This window comes from Salvelinus namaycush, chromosome 27, assembly GCF_016432855.1.
Source record: "Salvelinus namaycush isolate Seneca chromosome 27, SaNama_1.0, whole genome shotgun sequence".
Classification (NCBI taxonomy): domain Eukaryota; kingdom Metazoa; phylum Chordata; class Actinopteri; order Salmoniformes; family Salmonidae; genus Salvelinus; species Salvelinus namaycush.
This window is the reverse complement of record NC_052333.1, coordinates 39,530,187-39,550,306: the sequence shown is the minus strand read 5'-3', so window position 1 is coordinate 39,550,306 and position 20,120 is coordinate 39,530,187. Positions and strand designations below refer to the sequence as shown.

General features: G+C 42.1%; 2 protein-coding genes across 3 annotated transcripts; one reads left to right on the top strand and one right to left on the bottom strand.

Annotated features, from left to right (window-relative positions):
* The first annotated feature begins 1,288 nt into the window (after positions 1–1,288).
* On the top strand, positions 1,289–3,836 carry c27h1orf43 (chromosome 27 C1orf43 homolog). Of its 2 annotated transcripts, XM_038966766.1 has the most exons (7): positions 1,289–1,631; positions 2,051–2,152; positions 2,304–2,412; positions 2,527–2,580; positions 2,697–2,863; positions 2,957–3,015; positions 3,182–3,836. In XM_038966766.1, the coding sequence occupies exons 1-7, from the start codon at positions 1,572–1,574 to the stop codon at positions 3,387–3,389; spliced, it is 759 nt and encodes a 252-aa protein (XP_038822694.1). In that variant the 5' UTR covers positions 1,289–1,571; the 3' UTR covers positions 3,390–3,836. The 2 variants fall into 2 exon arrangements, with proteins under 2 accessions (XP_038822694.1, XP_038822695.1); XM_038966767.1 differs by lacking the exon at positions 2,527–2,580.
* A 5,466-nt stretch (positions 3,837–9,302) lies between these two features.
* LOC120022417 (tuftelin-like) lies at positions 9,303–19,464 on the bottom strand. The gene is made up of 7 exons (XM_038966302.1): positions 19,432–19,464; positions 19,114–19,170; positions 12,383–12,493; positions 10,375–10,598; positions 9,954–10,059; positions 9,510–9,593; positions 9,303–9,407 (listed from the first exon to the last, which is right to left on the bottom strand). The coding sequence occupies exons 1-7, from the start codon at positions 19,462–19,464 to the stop codon at positions 9,303–9,305; spliced, it is 720 nt and encodes a 239-aa protein (XP_038822230.1).
* Positions 19,465–20,120: the final 656 nt, after the last annotated feature.

The window sequence follows — 20,120 nt, the reverse complement described above, 5'->3', positions numbered from 1 at the left end:
GGATGTACAAGATTTGACATCAGAGGAGTTACAGGGTGTATTAAGTGGTAGTGTCCCGTCCTTTCAGGCTGTTGGCCTGAGGTACGACTAGTTAGATTTAGTGGAGTAGGGTGGTATTTTTTTTGTTTTGTTGTTTGGTACTTTTACCAAACAAGGTCGAGAGCCATGCGTCCTTCGAAACATGACCCTGCCAAGCCAAACTGCTTTTTGAAACACTGCACGCTTAACCCGGAAGCCAGCTGCACCAATGTGTCAGATGAAACACTGTACAACTGGTGACTGAAGTCAGCGTGCAGGCACCCGGCACGCCACAGATGTCACTGGAGCGTGATGGGACAAGGAAATCCTGGGTGTCAAAACCTCCCCTAACACGGACAACGCTTGGCCAATTGTGCAGCGCCTCATGGGTCACCTGACACAGCCGGCTGTGTCACAGCCCGGGATCGAGCAAGGGATTTGTAGTGACGCCGCAAGTACTGCAGTGCAGTGCCTAAGAGCGTTGCGCCTCTCTGGAGGCCCAGGGTGGTGGGTTTTTAATGAGTGTAGGGTTAGATGATTGGTAAAAAAAAATATATATATTATTATTTTCATGCAAAGTATAAGGGAGTTATACTCCAGTGTAGTTGGTGGCGGTAATGCAACATTTATTGGATGCCAACCGCCATTAAACCAGAGTGGGCCCCCAAGTGGCGGAGCGGTCTAAGGCACTGCAGCTCAGTGCAAGAGCTGTCACTACAGTCCCTGGTTTGAATCCAGGCGTATCACATCCGGCTGTGATTGGGAGTCCATTATGGCGGCGCACAATTGGCCCAGCGTCGTCCAACTTTGGCCGTCATTGTAAATAGGAATTTGCTCTTCACTGGCTTGCCTAGTTTAAATAAAGGTTAAATAAAATAAAAAAATGTTTTTTAAACCGCATCGAAGAACATCTCTTTTTACACAATGCTATCTAGCTATGTGTCTTCTTCACAATTGTTATTTGATTGAATGTGTAGCTAGCTTGACTCAAAATCAATACACTGTTTCGTTGGAATATCACTCACACATTGGCTCAATGTTTGATTCACTATCTCCTGGGATCTAGCCAGCCAACCCTTAGATCTAGTATCTAACGCAGAAATATTAGAGAAAGGAGGAGATAGGAATCGCATCGGCAATAAATGGACCTACGTATTATGCCCCACCCAGCAGACTGTCGACCAATCGTGTTAACGTTGTCATGCTGCGTCGCTCAATCCCTTCTCAAAGTCAGGATATGAGTTGATTAGCCTGCTATTTTCCTCGAAAGTACGTAATGGCATGATTCCAAACTATAAGATATTACAGAGAACGTTAATTATCTCACATTTCTGAAAATATTTGTAAAGTTGTACTTCTTGTACACGAAATTGTTGTAGCTAGTGCTCCCATTCACGCCTTGCAAGAGAGCTCTCCTTGTCCCAGAATCGCCCGGAATGCCCATTGACGACGCCTGGGCGTTAGCACGATTTATATGGAGTTTCCCATCTCCTCAAAAGTATATCTGGGTAATGTAGCAAACCCAAGAAACCTTTGAAGAAGGACATTTCAGAATGGCCGAGTCACCTCTGTCCGGTGTGAATGTAGTGCTAGTTATGGCATATGGCAGCCTGGTAAGTGATATTTTAAATGCATTACTAGGCGCAATCAATGACTTAGCTATATGTACACATCATTGGGTGCAATCCGTGAGAGATGTACCGCTAGCCAGCCAGCTAAGCTATGCATACAAATAGCCCCTGGTGAATAGGCTAACAACAGTTAGCTATCTATCTAACGTTAATGTTACAGCTTCTTTGTGATATATGGTTGCATGTCACATGCCTTAGACCAGGGGTCTCCAATCCTGTTCATGGAGAGCCCTGTTCATGGAGAGCCCTGCCTTAGACAATCGTGGTATATTTCACTACTTAAAATGACTTATAAGTAGCACAAACTGGTATGGATTGTGCCTTTTTTTTAAGTAACATATACTAATATTGCTTATTGCTAATATTCTTGACATTCTGACTTGGATAGTTTTTTTGCACAGGTGTTTGTATTGCTATTTATCTTCGTCAAGAGGCAGATCATGCGTTTCGCTATGAGGTCCCGCAGAGGACCCCATGCCCCTATTGGACACAACGCACCCAAGGCAAGACCCTCAGCTGTCAATAGAGACAAACCTCTCGGTCATCTCTCTCATTTACTATTATCCTACTCTATGCTGCAATCAAACAGATTAATACCATAGTATGTGTTATCTTTGTATGTTGATGGTTTGAGCCTTGTGGGTGTTTCCGCAGGGTTTGCGGGAAGAGATTGACGCACGCCTGTCCAAGGTTCAGGAAATCCGCTTCGAGCCGCGTCTGCTCTCTGAGGAGGATGATAGGCTGAAGCACGGGACACAGTTCAGTAAGTCACCATTCAAATGTATACATGCAACAAATTTGTTCTCTGTAGTGGACAAGCTGTTGTGTTTTTATAGTACTGTAATAGTATCATTAATGACCTCCATGATATTCTCAGGTTGCTACAACTACCTGTACAGGATGAAGGCTCTAGATGCCATTCGGGACTCGGGTAAGAGCCGATAGTAGAGATTTTAAGATACCTATGGTTTAAAGCATGGCTGTACATTCCAATTGGCATTACGTTTTCCTCTTTCTTATAATTATGCGTCCTCTCTCCAACCCCAGGGATCCCGCTGCAGGAGATGGGCCGCAACCCGAACGCCATCACAGGACGCAGTTTCCGCAACTGGCTGCTGGATCTGCGTAACTCCCACTCTCTGATCAAGAGCAGCCGTAGCACCCTCATTGACAACCTGTTGGAGGGATATGACAGTGCACGCCATGGCACAGGGGTAAGTGTTTGTGTGTGTGATTTATTTATTTTTTTTTTTTTTTGTGAATTGACTGTTTTCGTGTTCGTCAGTGGAAGTGACTCTGTGTTTTAGGTATTTGGGGAACAGGAATATATGAAATACCAGGATGCTCTGAATGAACTGGCTGATGTGTAAGTATTATTACAAAAAGTAATGTGTTTGCTCAACAAATAAATATATCAGTAGGAAGAGATGTTTTTCGTCCTCAACTCCTCATCATGTCACAGAAATCTTCACTCTCACGTTATCATGCCATTTAATTTCAGTTTGACACTACCCTCTCTCTTCTCCCCTCAGTGTGAAAGCCTACTCCAGCACCACCAGTCTGGACCAGCATCACCAGTCAGCAGCCAAGGACCTGACAGGCTCCCCAGCCCGCAGCACCCCCTCCACCATCCAAGTTACCTACCTGCCCTCCACCAGCCAGCGCAGCAAGAGGCCAAAGCACTTCCTGGAGCTCAAGAGCTTCAAGGACAACTACAACACACTAGAGAGCACCCTGTGAGAGGTGACTGTTGGGTCAGTTCAATTTCAATTCCTGCTTGTTGAATCCATAGGAATTGTATTCAATAGCAATAATTGGAATTGTGATGGAATTGACCCCAGCTTTGCTATGGGGACTACCAAAAACATAGTAACAGATCAAGCATGTAGTGTATATACTAAAGCTTGCGGAAGATTGCATGTACGTTTTACTTCATTTCCATTGGCAATAAGGAGAATTGTCCCATAATACAAAGCATTTGAATAGAGTCCTATCGTCATATCAGGGTCTTTATCCCAGGAATCTACTATGAGTCTATGGTACTTCAATGTATTGGTGCTGACACACACTAAGGACAAAGACCATTGTACAACAGTTATGCATTACAACTGTAAATTCCCCCTACACTTGAATTGTAAATTTCACATGTATGTGTTGTTTGTATAGATGAAGAAAATATATTTATATTCCAACAGCTTTTTTTTTTTTTTTTTTTTAACCATGCATGGTGATGTCTTGTTGCTCCTGGTTCACACTTCCAGGAAGGAATTTGAATGCACTTTGAAAATAAATAGCAAATGCTAAATTGGGCAGTTGGAAAATTAAAACAGCTACTTTCCATTTCACTTTGCACTTTGCATTTACAATTGTCCCTTAATCATTTGCCATTTTCTGTTTAGAATTTCCGTTTACCGGTTCCAATTTTCAAGCAGCCATTTTCATTTTATTTTAACATTGAAATGTCATTGTGGCAAGAATCATGAACACTGTGAAAATGTAAACGCATTTATCATTTTCGCATTTCAATTGAGAATCTAAGCATTGCAATTTTGAATTGGCACTGAACACCCTCCATAAAGTGTTTATTATAATGCTTTTTTGATTTCTCTAAAGATATCTAACATGTGGGACAGAAAAAGGAGGGAACAACTTTTTTTCAACTACTTTAAATAAGCTTTATTTTGACAAACAAAGACACAGATAAAAGTACAAAGACTACATGCACAAAGCTACTACACAACTTATCTACAATAGACAGAGGGACGGTTTTCACATTAAATATTATTGGTTTGTAAAAGGGCCCTTAACTGTAACAGAAAAATATTTTGTTTCACAAAATAAGAGCTCTAAACCAGACAGCAAAATCGGTACTAACGATATAGGAAAATACCACACAATGGTTGCATCCCAAATGGAACCATAATCCCTATGTAACTACTTTTGACCAGGGTCCAAAAGGGGGAATAGGGTGCCATTTGGGGGACACACTATAATCATCAGAAGTTATATGCATGCAGGGTGTAATGATAGTGCGTTAAACTACCTCCTTTGAAATTATACCATCTATGGGGGCCTTCCGAGTGATGCAGCTGTCTACGGCACTGCATTTAGTGCTAGAGGCGTAACTACAGACCCGGGTTCGATCCCAGGCTGTGTCGCAGCGAGCCACGACCGGGAGACCCATGAGGCGGCGCACAATTGGCCCAGCGTCGTCCGGGTTAGGGGAGGGTTTGGCCGGCCGGGATGGCCTTGTCCCATTGTGCTCTAGCGACCGGGCGCATGCAAGCTGACTTCGGTTGTACGGTGTTTCTTCCGGCACATTGGTGCGGCTGGCTCACGGGTTAAGCGAGCAGTGGGTCAAGAAGCAGAGCGGCTTGGCAGGGCCGTGTTTTGGAGGACGCATGTCTCTCGACTTTCGCCTCTCCCGAGTACGTACGGGAGTTGCAGCGATGGGACAAGACTGTAACTACCAATTGGATATCACGAAATTGGGGAGAAAAAAACCATTATACCATCAAGGCCCAACCTCCATCTAATTTCAGATAAAAACAAGTAGATGAAATCAGAGACATCTTATTGTTAACAAGCAACTGCATGCCTGTGTGTGTAAGGTGCACTGCAAACACAGGAGTGTGACCTATGGACCGTGAAGCGGAGGTATCCTGGTTAAATAGGCTACGGAACTGGGTGCTGAAAACTCCCCCAGTGTGTGTGAGTAACTGCTTTGTCTTGATTGTCTCCCTAGGGTTAACTAGAAAACACAGCCATCAACTATTTTAAAAGGTGTCAATTGAGCACCAATTTGAAAATGAGCTCACTCCTTATATCAAGTCATTCCATATATTGGCCAAATTCCCAATTCTAGATACCACTTGGGAAAAGTTGAGAGAGACAATAATGCACACATAAAACAGTCTCAAATGCGGTTATGCCTCAAGCAATAAAGTAATGATGGAACTGGGACTGTCACTGTAACCAGAGTGCTTTGTTACCATCGGGTTTATCTAGTGTATGTCAGGCGTCAAATCACAACGAACCAATAGATATCAGTATCAACGCTAGGAGCTGGCTATATATATATATATACAGTCGTATGAAAAAGTTTGGGCACCCCTCTGAGGCTGCATAATAATTTACTCTGTCGTCACAGAAAATGATCACAGTGGCATGCCATTCATTTTCTAATAAAAGCTGAGTACTGGGGTATTGTCCAGACAAAGATGTTTAGTGTAGCAATATTAAGTTGTATGAAATTAAATCAGATGTGAAAAATAGGATATGCAAAAATGTGGGCACCCTTGTCATTCTGTTGATTTGAATACCTGTAACTACTTAGCACTGATTAATTGGAACACACAATTGGTTTGGTGAGCTCATTAAGCCTTGAACTTCATAGACAAGTGCATCCAATCATGAGAAAAGGTATTTAAGGTGGCCAATTGCAAGTTGTTGTTCTCTTTGACTCTCCTCTGAAGAGTGGCAACATCGGGGCCTCAAAACAACTCTCAAATGACCTGAAAACAAAGATTGTTCAACATTATGGTTTAGAGGAAGGCTACAAGAAGCTATCGCATAGATTTAAGTTGTCAGTGTCCACTGTGAGGAACATAGTGAGGAAATGGAAGACCACAGGCACAGTTCTTGTTAAGGCCAGAAGTGGCAGGCCAAGTAAAATATCGGAGAGGCAAAGGCGAAGGATGGTGAGAACGGTCAAAAACAGCCCACAGACCACCTCCAAAGACCTACAACATCATCTTGCTGCAGATGGTGTCACTGTGCATCGTTCAACAATTCAGTGCACTTTGCACAAGGAGAAGCTGTTTGGGAGAGTGATGCAGAAGAAGCCTTTTCTGCACACGCCACAAACAGAGTCGCTTGAGGTATGCAAACGCACATTTGGACAAGCCAGCTTCATTTTGGAATAAGGTGCTGTGGACTGATGAAACAAAGATTGAGTTATTTGGTCATAACAAGGGACGTTATGCATGGCGGCAAAAGAACACAGCGTTCCAAGAAAAACACTTGCTACCCACAGTAAAATTTGGTGGGGGTTCCATCATGCAGTGGGGCTGTGTGGCCAGTGCCGGTACTGGGAATCTTGTTAAAGTTGAGGGTCGCATGGATTCCACTCAATATCAGCAGATTCTTGGGAATAATGTTGAAGAATCAGTCACAAAGTTGAAGTTACGCTGGCGCTGGATGTTTCAACAAGACAACGACCCAAAACACTGCTCAAAATCTACCCGGGCATTTATGCAGAGGAACAAGTACAATGTTCTGGAATGGCCATCCCAGTCCCCAGACCTGAATATCATTGAGAATCTGTGGGATGATTTGAAGCGGGCTGTCCATGCTCGGCAACCATCAAACCTAACTGAACTGGAGATGTTTTGTAAGGAGGAATGTTCCGAAATACCTTCATCCAGAATCCAGACACTCATTAGAGGCTATGGGAAGCATCTAGAGGCTGTTATTTTAGCAAAAGGAGGCTCTAACAAATATTGATGTGATTTTTTTCTATTGGGGTGCCCAAATTTATGCACCTGTCTAATTTTGTTTTGATGCATATTGCACATTTTCTGTTAATCCAATAAACCTAATTTCACTACTGAAATATTACTGTGTCCATCAGTTATTTGATAGATCAAAATGAAATTGCTGATCCAAACACCCAATTATTTATAAATGGAAATCATGGAAATTGTCAGGGGTGCCCAAACTTTTTCATACGACTGTATATATATATACACACACACACTACCATTCAAAAGTTTTGGGTCACTTCGAAACGTCCTTGTTTTTGAAAGAAAAAATGTGCTTTTGCCCATTAAAATAACATCAAATTGGTCCGAAATACAGTGTAGACATTGTTAATGTTGTAAATGACTACTGTTGCTGGAAACTGATGATTTTTTTTATGGAATATCTACATAGGCGTACAGAGGCCCATTATCAGCAACCATCACTCCTGTGTTCCAATGGCACGTTGTGTTAGCTAATCCAAGTTGATCATTTTAAAAGGCTAATTGATCATTAGAAAACCTTTTTGCATTAATGTTAGCACAGCTGAAAACTATTGTCCTGATTAAAGAAGCAATAAAACGGTCCTTCTTTAGACTAGTTGAGTATCTGGAGCATCAGCATTAACGGGTTCGAATACAGGCTCAAAATGGCCAGAAAATAATAACTTTTTTCTGAAAGTCGTCAGTCTTTTCTTGTTCTGAGAAATTAAGGCTATTCAGTGCTAGAAATTGCCAAGAAACTGAAGATCTCTTACAACGCTGTGTACTATTCCCTTCACAGAACAGTGCAAACTGGCTCTAACCAGAATAGAAAGAGGAGTGGGAGGCCCCGGTGCACAACTGAGCAAGAGGACAAGTGACCACAAACTTTTGAACGGTAGTGTATACAGTTGAAGTCGGAAGTGTACATACACCTTAGCCAAATACATTTAAACTCAGTTTTTCACAAGTCCTGACATTTAATCCTAGTAAAAATTCCCTGTCTTAGGTCAGTTAGGATCACCACTTTATTTTAAGAATGTGAAATGTCAGAATAATAGTAGAAAAAATGATTTATTTCAGCTTTTATTTCTTTCATCACATTCCCAGTGGGTCAGAAGTTTACATACACTCAATTAGTATTTGGTAGCATTGCCTTTAAATTGTTTAACTTGGGTCAAACGTTTCGGGTAGTCTTCCACAAGCTTCCCACAATAAGTTGGGTGAATTGTGGCCCATTCCTCCTGAGAGATGGTGTAACTGAATCAGGTTTGTAGGCCTCCTTGCTCGCACATGCTTTTTCAGTTCTGCACAAGGATGAACCAGACTTGTGGTGGTCTACAATTTTTTTTCTGAGGTCTTGGCTGATTTCCCCATGATGTCAAGAAAAGAGGCACTGAGTTTGAAGGTAGGCCTTGAGATACATCCACAGGTACACCTCCAATTGACTCAAATGATGTCAATTAGCCTATCAGAAGCTTCTAAAGCCATGACATCATTTTCTAGAATTTTCCAAGCTGTTTAAAGGCACAGTCAACTTAGTGTATGTAAACTTCTGACCCACTGGAATTGTGATACAGTGAATTATAAGTGAAATAATCTGTAAACAATTGTTGGAAGTCCTAACCGACTTGTGTCCTAACCGACTTGCCAAAACTATAATTTGTTAATTAACAAGAAATTTGTGGAGTGGTTGAAAAACGAGTTTTAATGACTCCAACCTAAGTGTATGTAAACTTCCGACTTCAACTGTAGATACACACACACACCAACCAGCTGTCTCTCTCATTTGATCACTTCCTCTATCCATCTCTCTTGATCTTTATCTCCCTCTGCTCAGGACATGACATCGATGACTCCGATTAAAGGCAGTGACTTATTTCCGTGCATTGATGAAGGTGGGCAAAAGAACAGAAATATACCAACTTCCTTGGCCCTCATTTCTATCCTGGAACATTATACTGTGTTGCTGCTGTGTTGTTCATGAAGATAGCCACACATTGACTGAATTGATTTTTGTGTAAATATATATATATATATTTTTTGACTCAATGAAAAATCTCCATTACAATAGCTTTTTAGTCCTGGAATAGGTTTAATCTGTGTCTGGGAAACCGACCCTATAGAGATAAGAGACAGGAAGGTGTTGTTGTCACCTGTAGATAATCTGGGGATTGGGTTTGCATTCTTTGGTGGGCGGAGAAGCAGGCTTCTGACCCTCCTGGAAGTACTCTATCTGGTCACGCATCTCTGTGTTCTGGAGAGGAGAGGGGTCAAAGGTCATTCAGACAGAGCGGGACCTAACACATCCTATCCCTCAAACACACACCACAACACAAATAGTTGTATGAGTACTGACCTCAGCTTCCAGAAAAGCCACCTTCTCCTCTAGATCCCTGATCACTCTCTCTCTCTCCTGTATTACTGTCCGTGAGTTCTGCAGCTGTAACACACACAAAACAAATACACTTAGATACTACAGAGGAAAACCAACCTTCACTCTAACTTCCACAGAAGAGGATGCTCCATCACTTATTCATGATGAGTGTTCTGTTTCAGCAAACAGTATAGCTTTGCTTACGGTTACTCCCCTATTGCCTTTACACACCAAAGCAATTAGGAACCCTCTATTCCCTCCTGTTCAATATCATTTTCCCATTGATGGCTGCTACGCATGCAGGGTTTGTGTGTGTGTGTGTGTGTATGTGCTTGTATGTGCATGTACGCTCTGTGCACATCCATCTGTGTGTATCTGCCGCATGTGTGTACGTGCGTCCATGCATCCATATGTGTGTGTTCTCACCTGTTCGATCATGTGGCGGACCTTCCTCTGCTGGCTCTTCAGCATGTCGTCCAGGTGATGGATTTTCTCCTTCAGGACAGCCAGCTCCTTCTCCAGCTCCTCAGTTCTGACAACACACACCACAACCCACTGGTTACATAAGCATAATTACCATAATATTTGCACTATATATAAACTTGCCATATTTATGGGTCCAGAGTTTAAAGGGAGTATACAGTATCCTTTTAAGTATCTTGGATAAATATGGCAATTCATTAATGATGTAGTCTATACAGTAGCAATGTCTGCAGCTGAGGACTGTATCTCATATACAACTCATGTAGAGTAGTGTAGGAGTTGTATATGTGATACTATGTGCAGACAATCTACGTTTCAGTTTTATGACTGATTTGTAGTCGTTATGGTGACAGAGCCTCTTCACCTCTGCTTTTTCTCCTGCACCCCCCCCTGGGCTGCTCTCAGCTGCAGCAGTTCAGCCTCACTGGTGGCTATTTTGCCCCTCAGGACAGCACCCTCCAGCTCCATGCCCCCCAGCAGCCTCTGCAACTCCTCCACCTTCTGACCTCGCTCCCCCACCTCCCTCTCCACCCACTGCAGGTGCTTCGACTGCTCGTCCAGGCGCCGGCTGAACTCATCGCTTTCAGCCTGCAGGGGGAGCCAGATAAGTAAAGTTCCCAATTAAATCTAGTTACAGTAATGGTCAGGAAATAGTTAAAATGTGTTACATGATCAGTGGATATTCAATTGTGGACTGGCATGGCTTAAATGCAAATACCAATACTAATATCAAAGATGAATAACTGAGCCCTCAGTCTTTAGTGGTCAACAGTAATACTTCTAGGTCATTCTTATCAATAGTACCAGTCAATCTACAGTACCAGTCAAAGGTTTGGACACACCTACTCATTCAAGGGTTTTTCTTTATTTTTTACTATTTTCTACATTGTATAATAATAGTGAAGACATCAAAACTATGAAATAACACATATGGCATCAAGTTGTAACCAAAAAAGTGTTAAACAAATCAAAATATATTTTACATTTTAGATTATTCAAAGTAGCCACCCTTTGCCTTGATGACAGCTTTGCACACTCTTGGCATTCTTTCAACCAGCCTCACCTAGAATGTTTTTCCAACAGTCTTGAAGGAGTTCCCACATATGCTGAGCACTTGTTGGCTGCTTTTCCTTTACTCTGCGGTCCAACTCATGCCAAACCATCTCAATTGGGTTGAGGTCGTGTGATTGTGGAGGCCAGGTCATCTGATGCAGCACTCCATCACTCTCCTTCTTGGTTAAATAGCCCTTACACAGCTTGGAGATGTGTTGGTTCATTGTCCTGTTGAAAAACAAATGATAGTCCCACTAAGCGCAAACCAGATGGGGTGGTGTATCGCTGCTGTGGTAGCCATGCTGGTTAAATATGCCTTGAATTCTAAATAAAGCACAGACAGTGTCACCAGCAAGCACCCCCACACCATCACACCTCCTCCTCCATGCTTCACGGTGGGAACCACACATGCGGAGATCATCCGTTCACCTACTCTGCGCCGCACAAAGACATGGCAGTTGGAACCAAAAAGCTCAAATTTGGACTCATCAGACCAAAGGACAGATTTCCACCGGTCTAATGTCCATTGCTCGTGTTTCATGGCCCAAGCAAGTCTCTTCTTCTAATTTGTGTCCTTTAGTAGAGGTTTCTTCGCAGCAATTCGACCATGATGGCCTGATTCACGCAGTCTCCTCTGAACAGTTGATGTTGAGATGTGTCTGTTACTAGAACTCTGTGAAGCATTTATTTGTGCTGCAAATTCTGAGGCTGGTAACTAATGAACTTATCCTCTGCAGCAGAGGTAACTCTGGGTCTTCCTTTCCTGTAGCGGTCCTCATAAGAGCCAGTTTCATCATAGCGTTTGATGGTTTTTGCAACTGCACTTGAAGAAACATTCAAAGTTCTGGAAATTTTCCGAATTGACTGACATGTTTTAAAGTAACGATGGACTGTCATTTCTCTTTGCTTATTTGAGCTGTTCTTGCCATAATATGCACTTGTTTTTTTGCCAAATAGGGCTATCTTCTGTATACCAACCCTACCTTGTCACAACACAACTGATTGGCTCAAACACATTAAGAATTAAAGAAATTCTATAAATTAACTTTTAACAAGGCACACCTGTTAATTGAAATACATTACAGGTGAAGCTGGCTCTGAACCTCATGAAGCTGGTTCAGAGAAGAATCTCAAATATAAAATATTGTTGTTCAACACTTTTTTGCCGGTTACTAAATTATTCCACATGTGTTATTTAAGACATAGTTTTGATGTCTTCACTATTATTCTATATTGTAGAAAATAGTACAAATAAAGAAAAACCTTAAAATGAGTAGGTGTGTCCAAACTTTTGAGAGAGAATCTATCCATACACTGACCTGCATTCTGTCTCTCTCCTCCTGGTGTCTCTTCTCTGACTCCTTCAGCTGGGCATACAGGCGCTTGCTCACGTCCCTTATCTTTGCACTGTCCTCTGAATTCTCCCTGACCTTTAAGAGAGACATAGATTAGGCTAAGTACAAGGTCAATGAACTTGAACACAGAGTAAACACAAACATACAGAGTGCTAGGTGCTGACATGCCATTTGCATACCATTTCCGTATTTGCCTGAGGTAAAAGGCCACCTAAAAGGGTTGGTGTGTCAGGTAAATGTCAGGTGTCTGCCAGCTAAACACACTGGTTTTCCCAATAAAATACCACACCATGTATTGTGTTCCCTAACATTAACACAGTTTAGAATGGCTAAAAAGGCCAAAAAGATCATGAAGGCCACTGCCTGTTCACCCCACTATCATCCAGAAGGCGAGGTCAGCACAGGTGCATCAAAGCTGGGACCGAGAGACTGAAAAACAGCTTCGATCTCAAGGCCATCAGACTGTTAAACAGCCATCACTAGCACATTAGAGGCTGCTGCCTACAGGCATTAGTCATCTCATATGTATATACTGTATTCTATACTATTCTACTGTATCTTAGTCCGTTCCGCTCTGACATCGCTCGCCTTATGTATCTAGTCTTAATTAATTCCTACTTAGATTTGTGTGTATTGGGTATATGTTGTGTAATTTGTTAGATATTACTTGTCAGATATTACTGCACTGTCGGAGCTAGAAGCACAAGCATTTCGCTACACTAGCAATAACATCTGCTAATCACGTGTATGTGACCAATAAAATGTGATTTGATTTGAACGGAAGGCGTCGTAACAAGACTCTAACCAAAGGACAGGTCATAGAATACAGTCACTGTCCAGACATACAGTACATTCCCTTAGAATGTATTGTTATTCCTACTAGTGCTGAGAGAAACTTAGTGAACTCTTCAGCATTTTCTGTATTTCTGCATAGATTTGACATAAAATGTGATCAGCTCTTTATCTATGTCCTAATAATAAATCAATGCAAATCGTCTGGGTAGCCATTTGATTAGCTGTCTTATGGCTTGACAATTTTTAGGGCCTTCCTCTGACACCGCCTGATATAGAGGTCCTGGATGGCAGGAAGCCTGGCCCCAGTGATGTACTGGGCTGTACGCACTACCCTCTGTAGTATCTTGCGGTCGGAGGCCGAGCAGTTGCCATACCAGGCAGTGATGCAACCCGTCAGGATTCTCTCGATGGTGCAGCTGTAAAACCTTTTGAGGATCTAATGACCCATGCCAAATCTCCTGAGGGGCAATAGGTTTTGTCGTGCCCTCTTCACGACTGTCTTGGTGTGCTTGGACCATGTTAGCTTGTTGGTGATGTGGACGCCAAGGAACTTGAAGCTCTCAACCTGCTCCACTACAGCCCCGTCGAGAAGAATGGGGGCGTGCTTGGTCCTTCTTTTCATGTAGTCCACAATCATCTCCTTTGTCTTGATCACATTGAGGGAGAGGTTGTTGTCCTTGCACCACATGGTCAGGTCTCTGACCTCCTCCCTATAGGCTGTCTCGTCGTTGTCATCTGTTGTGTCATCAGCAAACTTAATGATGGCGTTGGAGTAGTTTGCTAGCCTTGCCACATTCGAAAGAGCGTCGGAGCCGGTGTAGTATGATTCGATCTTAGTCCTGTATTGACGCTTTGCCTGTTTGATGGTTTGTCGGAGGGCGTAGCGGGATTTCTTATAAGCTTCCGGGTTAGAGTCCCATTCTTTGAAAGCGGCAGCTCTACCCTTTAGCTCAGTGCGAATGTTGCCTGTAATCCATGGCTTCTGGTTGGGGTATGTACGTACAGTCACTGTTGGGACGACATCCTCGATGCACTTATTGATAAAGCCAGTGACTGATGTGGTGTATTCCTCAATGCTATCGGAAGAATCCCGGAACATATTCCAGTCTGTGCAAGCAAAACAGTCCTGTAGTTTTGCATCTGCTTCATCTGACCACTTTGTTATAGGCCAAGTCACTGGTGCTTCTTGCTTTAATTATTGCTTGTAAGCAGGAATCAGGAGGATTTTGTACGCGTCTCTGTGTGTGGAGTAAAGGTGGTCTAGAATTGTTTTCCCTCTGGTTCCACATTTAACATGCTGATAGAAATGAGGTAAAACTAATTTAAGTTTCACTGCATTAAAGTCCCTGGCCACTAGGAGCGCCGCCTTTGGATTAATGTTTTTCTGTTTGCATATGGCGGTATATACAGCTCATTGAGTGCGGTTTTAGTGCCAGTATCGGTCTGTGGTGGTATGTCGATAGCTACAAAAAATACAGATGAAAACTCTTTAGGTAGATAGTGTGGTCTACAGCTTATCATGAGATACTCTACCTCAGGCGAGCAAAACCTTGAGACTTCCTTAGATGTCGTGCACCAGCTATTGTTTACATATATGCATATGCCCCTGCCACATATCTTACCATAGGCTGCTGTTCTATCCTGCCGATAGAGTGTATAACCCGCCAGCTGTATGTTCTTAATGTTGTAGTTCAGCCACGACTCGGTGAAACATAAGATATTACAGTTTTTAATGTCCCGTTGGTAGGATATACGTGCTTTCAGTTCGTCCCATTTATTTTCCAGCGATTAAACGCTAGCTAGCAGGACGGAGGGCAAAGGCAGATTAGTCACTTGTCGCCTGATCCTCACAAGGCACTCTGATCTTTTTCTGCAAAATCTCTGTTTCCTTTTCCAGAGAATGACGGGGATCTGGGCCTGGTCGGATGTCTGTAGTATCTCCCTCCCATCCGACTCATTGAAGAAAAACTCTTCGTCTAATCTGAGGTTAGTAATCAGAGTTCTGATGTCCAGAAGCTCTTTTCAGTCATAAGAGATGGTAGCAGCAACATTATGTGCAAAACAAGTTACGAACAATGCGAAAAAACTAACAAAATAGCATAGTTGGTTAAGAGCTGCTAAGATAAAGTGAACCTGATTAAATTACTTTTATATTTCTTTATTGAGCAAATTGATCCATCATTCAATTTCTTTGTTGGAAAAAGTATGTGAACCTCTAGATTAATGAGCTCAATAAAGTAATCAACATTTTTGTATTTGGTCCCATATTCCTTGCATGCAATGACTACATCAAGCTTGTAACTTTACAAACTCGTTGTATGCATTTGCAGTTTTTTTGTGTGTGTTTTGGGTTATGTTTTTCCCAACCTGACCTGAATGGTGAATAGTGTCTTGTGGCATTTTGGAGTCAGTTTTATTGTAAGTAAGAATAGAAGATGTTTCTGAACACTACTACAACAAAACATGTTAACATGCTGTCTTACAATAAAAGTGACTCCAAAATGGCACAAGACATTATTCACCATTCAGTTCCGGTATTGGGCAAAACATAGTGTAACCCCCAAATGCAAATGCATACAAGCTTCATGTAGTCATTGAATGCAAGGAATACAGGACCAAATACTAAACTTTTGATTACTTTAATACACTTAATTGAGCTCATTAATCTAGAGGTTCACATACTTTGTCAGACAAAAAAGTTAAATGTTGGATCAATTAAAAAGTACAATTGTTTTTTGTGTAATTTTTTAAATCAGGTTAACTTGATATATTATTTAGACTAGGTCAAATCTATGCAGAAATACAGTAAAATGCTAAAGGGTTTACAGACGTTCTCTCACCACTGTAGGTAATGGCTGTCTGGTGTCCTTTTACAGGATGCTATGTTGTGATGCACTGAAATTGGATATGTTGTTAGAGCGTGTGTGTGTGTGTGTGTGTGTGTGTGTGTATATATATATATATTGTGTGTGACATCTCTGTGTGTGGTCTATATCACTATACTTTTAAAATGGAGACCAGCAGCCATTTAAAAAAACAGAGGGATGTGGTTTGTGAAAATGTTTTTAAAAGTATTTTATAGTTTGAATATAAATGTAATTTTCAGTTCATGTTCAAATTCCTATTCAAATCGTCTCCACAGTAGTTAAATACTTTCTTTCTATAAAGCACTAATGTGGAACTGATGCAAACAAAACAAAATATTTAAGAGAACAAAAGTTTGAGTAAATGTTGATATGCAAATAAGGTCTTACATTTGTTTCTGACTCAGTCCCAACAATTTTACAATTGGTGACAATTGCTGGGTTGGTAGGCAGGGTGACACTGACTTTGTAACCATTGGCTGGAAGCTGAAGGAGAGAGCAGGGGTTAGTGGAGTTATTTCATCAGTATTTGTATCTATTTGTTTGTATTTGAGTATTAGAAAGTATAAGAATGAGTTAAGTGCTTTCAGAAATTATATATATTTTTCCCACATGTTGGTGTGTTACAGCCTGAGTTTAAAATTGATTCAATTGAGATGTTGTGTCACTGGCCTACACACAATACCTCATAATGTCAAAGTGTAATTATGTTTTTAGAAATGTATTCAAATTAATAAAACATGAAAAGATGAATTGTCTTGAGCCTAAATAAGGTCAGGAGTAAACATGTGCTTAATAAGTCACATAATAAGTTGCATGGACTCACTCTGTGTGCAATAAGTGTAAGTATTGACTTTGGAGACGAGAAGCAAGTACAGGGAGTGAACATTTTACGGAAACAACAAACAAAACAAGAACAGTGTCTGGACGGAGGAACAAAACGTCATTACGACAATAATGCTGACACGGGGAACAAAACTGAGGAACAGACAGATATAGAGGGGGTAATCAACAACGTGAAGGAGTCCAGTCTCGAGCACCAGAGGGGAAGCGGGAGTAGGTGTGACAGTACCCCCCCTTCTAGGGGCACCACCCGGCGTCCCACCTGTGCGAGCCTGATGGGCCGGCCGAGGCATGTGCGCTGGACTAGTCGGTTGAGGCGTAGAAGCCCGATGAATTGGCTGAGGCGTGGGAGCCTGACGAGCCGGCTGAGGCGTGAAAGCCTGACGATCCCACTGACGCGTGGGAGCCTGACGAGCCGGCTGAGGCATGACGTGGGATGGGAGCCTGCCGAGCCAACCGAGGCAAGGAAACCTCTAAGGCATGGAAGCCCGCATAGCCAGCTGAGGCACCCCCAGTTCCATCAGCGGCGGCACCCGGACCTGACGTCACCACCAAAAACAAGAACTCCCTGATGCTTCAAATAGTGCTGTCAGCATTCTGTAAGGACCGACGCTGAAGACGAGAAGCAAGTACAGGGAGTGAACATTTAATGGAAAAAGGACTTCAAACAAAACAAGAACAGCGTCTGGACGGGGGGAACAAAACGACATTACGACAATAATGCTGACACGGGGAACAAAACGGAGGAACAGACAGATATAGAGGGGGCAATCAACAACGTGAAGGAGTCCAAGTGAGAACAATGAGTGCTGATGCGTGTAATGATGGCGACAGGTGTGCGTAATAAAAGGCAGCCTGGCGCCTTCGAGCACCAGAGAGGGGAAGCGGGAGCAGGCATGACAATAATAGAGTTTAACATAATTTTTGAATAACTACCTCATCTCTGTACCCCACGCATGCAATTATCTCTTAGGTCCCTCAGTCAAGCGGTACATTTCAAACACAGATTGAATCACAAAGACCAGGTAGGTTTTCCAATGCCTCGCAAAGAACGGCACCTATTGGTAGATGGGTAAATAAAATAAAAAGCAGACATTGAATATCCCTTTGAGCATGGTGAAGTTATTATGCTTTGGATGGTGTGTCAATACACCCAGTCACTACAAAGATACATGCACACTTCCTAATTCAGTGGCATGAGAGGAAGTAAACCGCTCAGGGATTTCACCATGAAGTCAATGGTGACTTTAATACAATTACAGAGTTCAATGGCTGTGATAGGAGAAAACTGATGATGGATCAACAACGTTGTAGTTACTCCACAATACTAACCTAACTGACAGAGTGAAAAGAAGGAAGCCTGTACATAATATAAATATTTGAAAACATATTTGAAAACAATATTTGAAAACATGTTGTTTACAACAAAGCACTAAAGTAATCCTGCAAAAAATCTGGCAAAATGTTATGTTTGGGGCAAATCCAATACAACATATTACTGAGTACCACGCTCCATATTTTCAAGCATAGTGGTGACTGCATCACGTTATGGGTATTCTTGTTATCGTTAAGAACTGGGGAGTTTTTCAGAATCGAAATAAATGGAATGGAGCAAAATCCTAGAGGAAAATTTGGTTCAGTCTGCTTTCCACCAGAAACTGGGAGATGAATTCACCTTTCAGCAGGACAATAACCTAAAACCCAAATATACACTGGAGTTGCTTACCAAGACAACTCTGAACGTTCCTGAGTGTCCTAGTTACAGTTTTGAATTAAATTGTCTTGAAAATCTATGGAAAGACTTGTAAATGGCTGTCTAGCAATGATCAACAACCAACTTGACAGAGCTTGATACATTTTTTAAAGAATAATGTACAAATATTGTACAATCCAGGTGTGCAAAGCTCTTAGAGACTTACCCAGAAAGACTCACAGCTGTAATCGCTGCCAAGGATGATTCTAACATGTATTGACTCAGGGGTGTGAATACTTATGTAAATTAGATAATTCTGTATTTAATTTTCAATACATTTGCAAACATTTTATAAAAACATGTTTTCACTTTGCCATTATGAGGTATTATGTGTAGATGGGTGACTTAAAAAAAATATTTAAGTCATTTTGAAACCAGGCTGTAACACAACAAAATGTGGAATAATCAAGGGGTACGAATACCTCCTGAAGGCATTGTACCTTGTTATTCTGTCTGGTGGCCATCTGTTCCCTCAAGGTCTTCAGACAGTACCGAACCTAAAGAGAGACAACACATAACACACATTATATGTTTTATTTCCACTACACCAGCATGCACACACACACACACACACACACACACACACACACACACTAGAAGGACTTTACATCAACAACACACACCCTTCCTCTGTACACCCAACCCACCCATTAATTTCCCTGTCCTTCAAGAGAACCCCACCCACTGTGTAATGTTGAGTCATTCTCCCATATTGCTGGTGCAGAGAAAACTAAATCAAGATGGCAGCACTCACTGACCTCCTGTATCTGAGACACCTCGTCTGTCAACATCTTGACACTCTGCTGGTGTTCTCCTTCTTTGTTTGTGGGACTTGAGGTACACCTGTACAATAGAGCTGGGGTATTCTGTTAGTCAAGGGAAGCTCTGAAATCACATACACACTAATGCACACAGGCTTAAACTTGCTCATACACACCTTAAGGACCTCTACTTTCTCTTCCCAAAGGTGGGATCAGATTTAGCCTCTGGCTAGTCTGGTATTCACTGGTTGACTGGTATTCACTGTTTGACTGTGGCTGTGACTGTGAGAAATAGAGTAAGAATACAATACAATATAATCCTGATTATTATTTAGTAATAGTGAGAATAAAAAGAATGATCAATGTACCTTGTCAATGAACTGTTCTGATGACTGGGTTGACTGATTCTGTGCTTGTAGAGTGAGTCTGAGCAGCCTGCACCCAATCTGAAATCAGAGGCAAGAGGACTAAGTGTAACAGTTTAACTTTAGTCCGTCCCCTCGCCCCGGGCGCGAACCAGGGACCCTCTGCACACATCAACTGCAGTCACCCACGAAGCATCGTTACCCATCGCTCCACAAAAGCCGCGGCCCTTGCAGAACAAGGGGAACCACTACTTCAAGGTCTCAGAGCAAGTGACGTCACCGATTGAAATGCTATTAGCGCGCACCACCGCTAACTAGCTA

Coding starts and splice junctions, on each gene's coding strand:
- c27h1orf43 (XM_038966766.1), top strand. CDS start 1,572: ATGGCCGAGTCACCTCTGTCCGGTGTGAATGTAGTGCTAGTTATGGCA. Junction 1,632..2,050: donor TTATGGCATATGGCAGCCTG/GTAAGTGATATT, acceptor TTTTTTGCACAG/GTGTTTGTATTGCTATTTAT. Junction 2,413..2,526: donor GAAGCACGGGACACAGTTCA/GTAAGTCACCAT, acceptor TGATATTCTCAG/GTTGCTACAACTACCTGTAC.
- LOC120022417 (XM_038966302.1), bottom strand. CDS start 19,464: ATGTTGACAGACGAGGTGTCTCAGATACAGGAG. Junction 10,599..12,382: donor AGGAGAGAGACAGAATGCAG/GTCAGTGTATGG, acceptor CTCCCCCTGCAG/GCTGAAAGCGATGAGTTCAG. Junction 10,060..10,374: donor GTGCAGGAGAAAAAGCAGAG/GTGAAGAGGCTC, acceptor GTGTGTTGTCAG/AACTGAGGAGCTGGAGAAGG.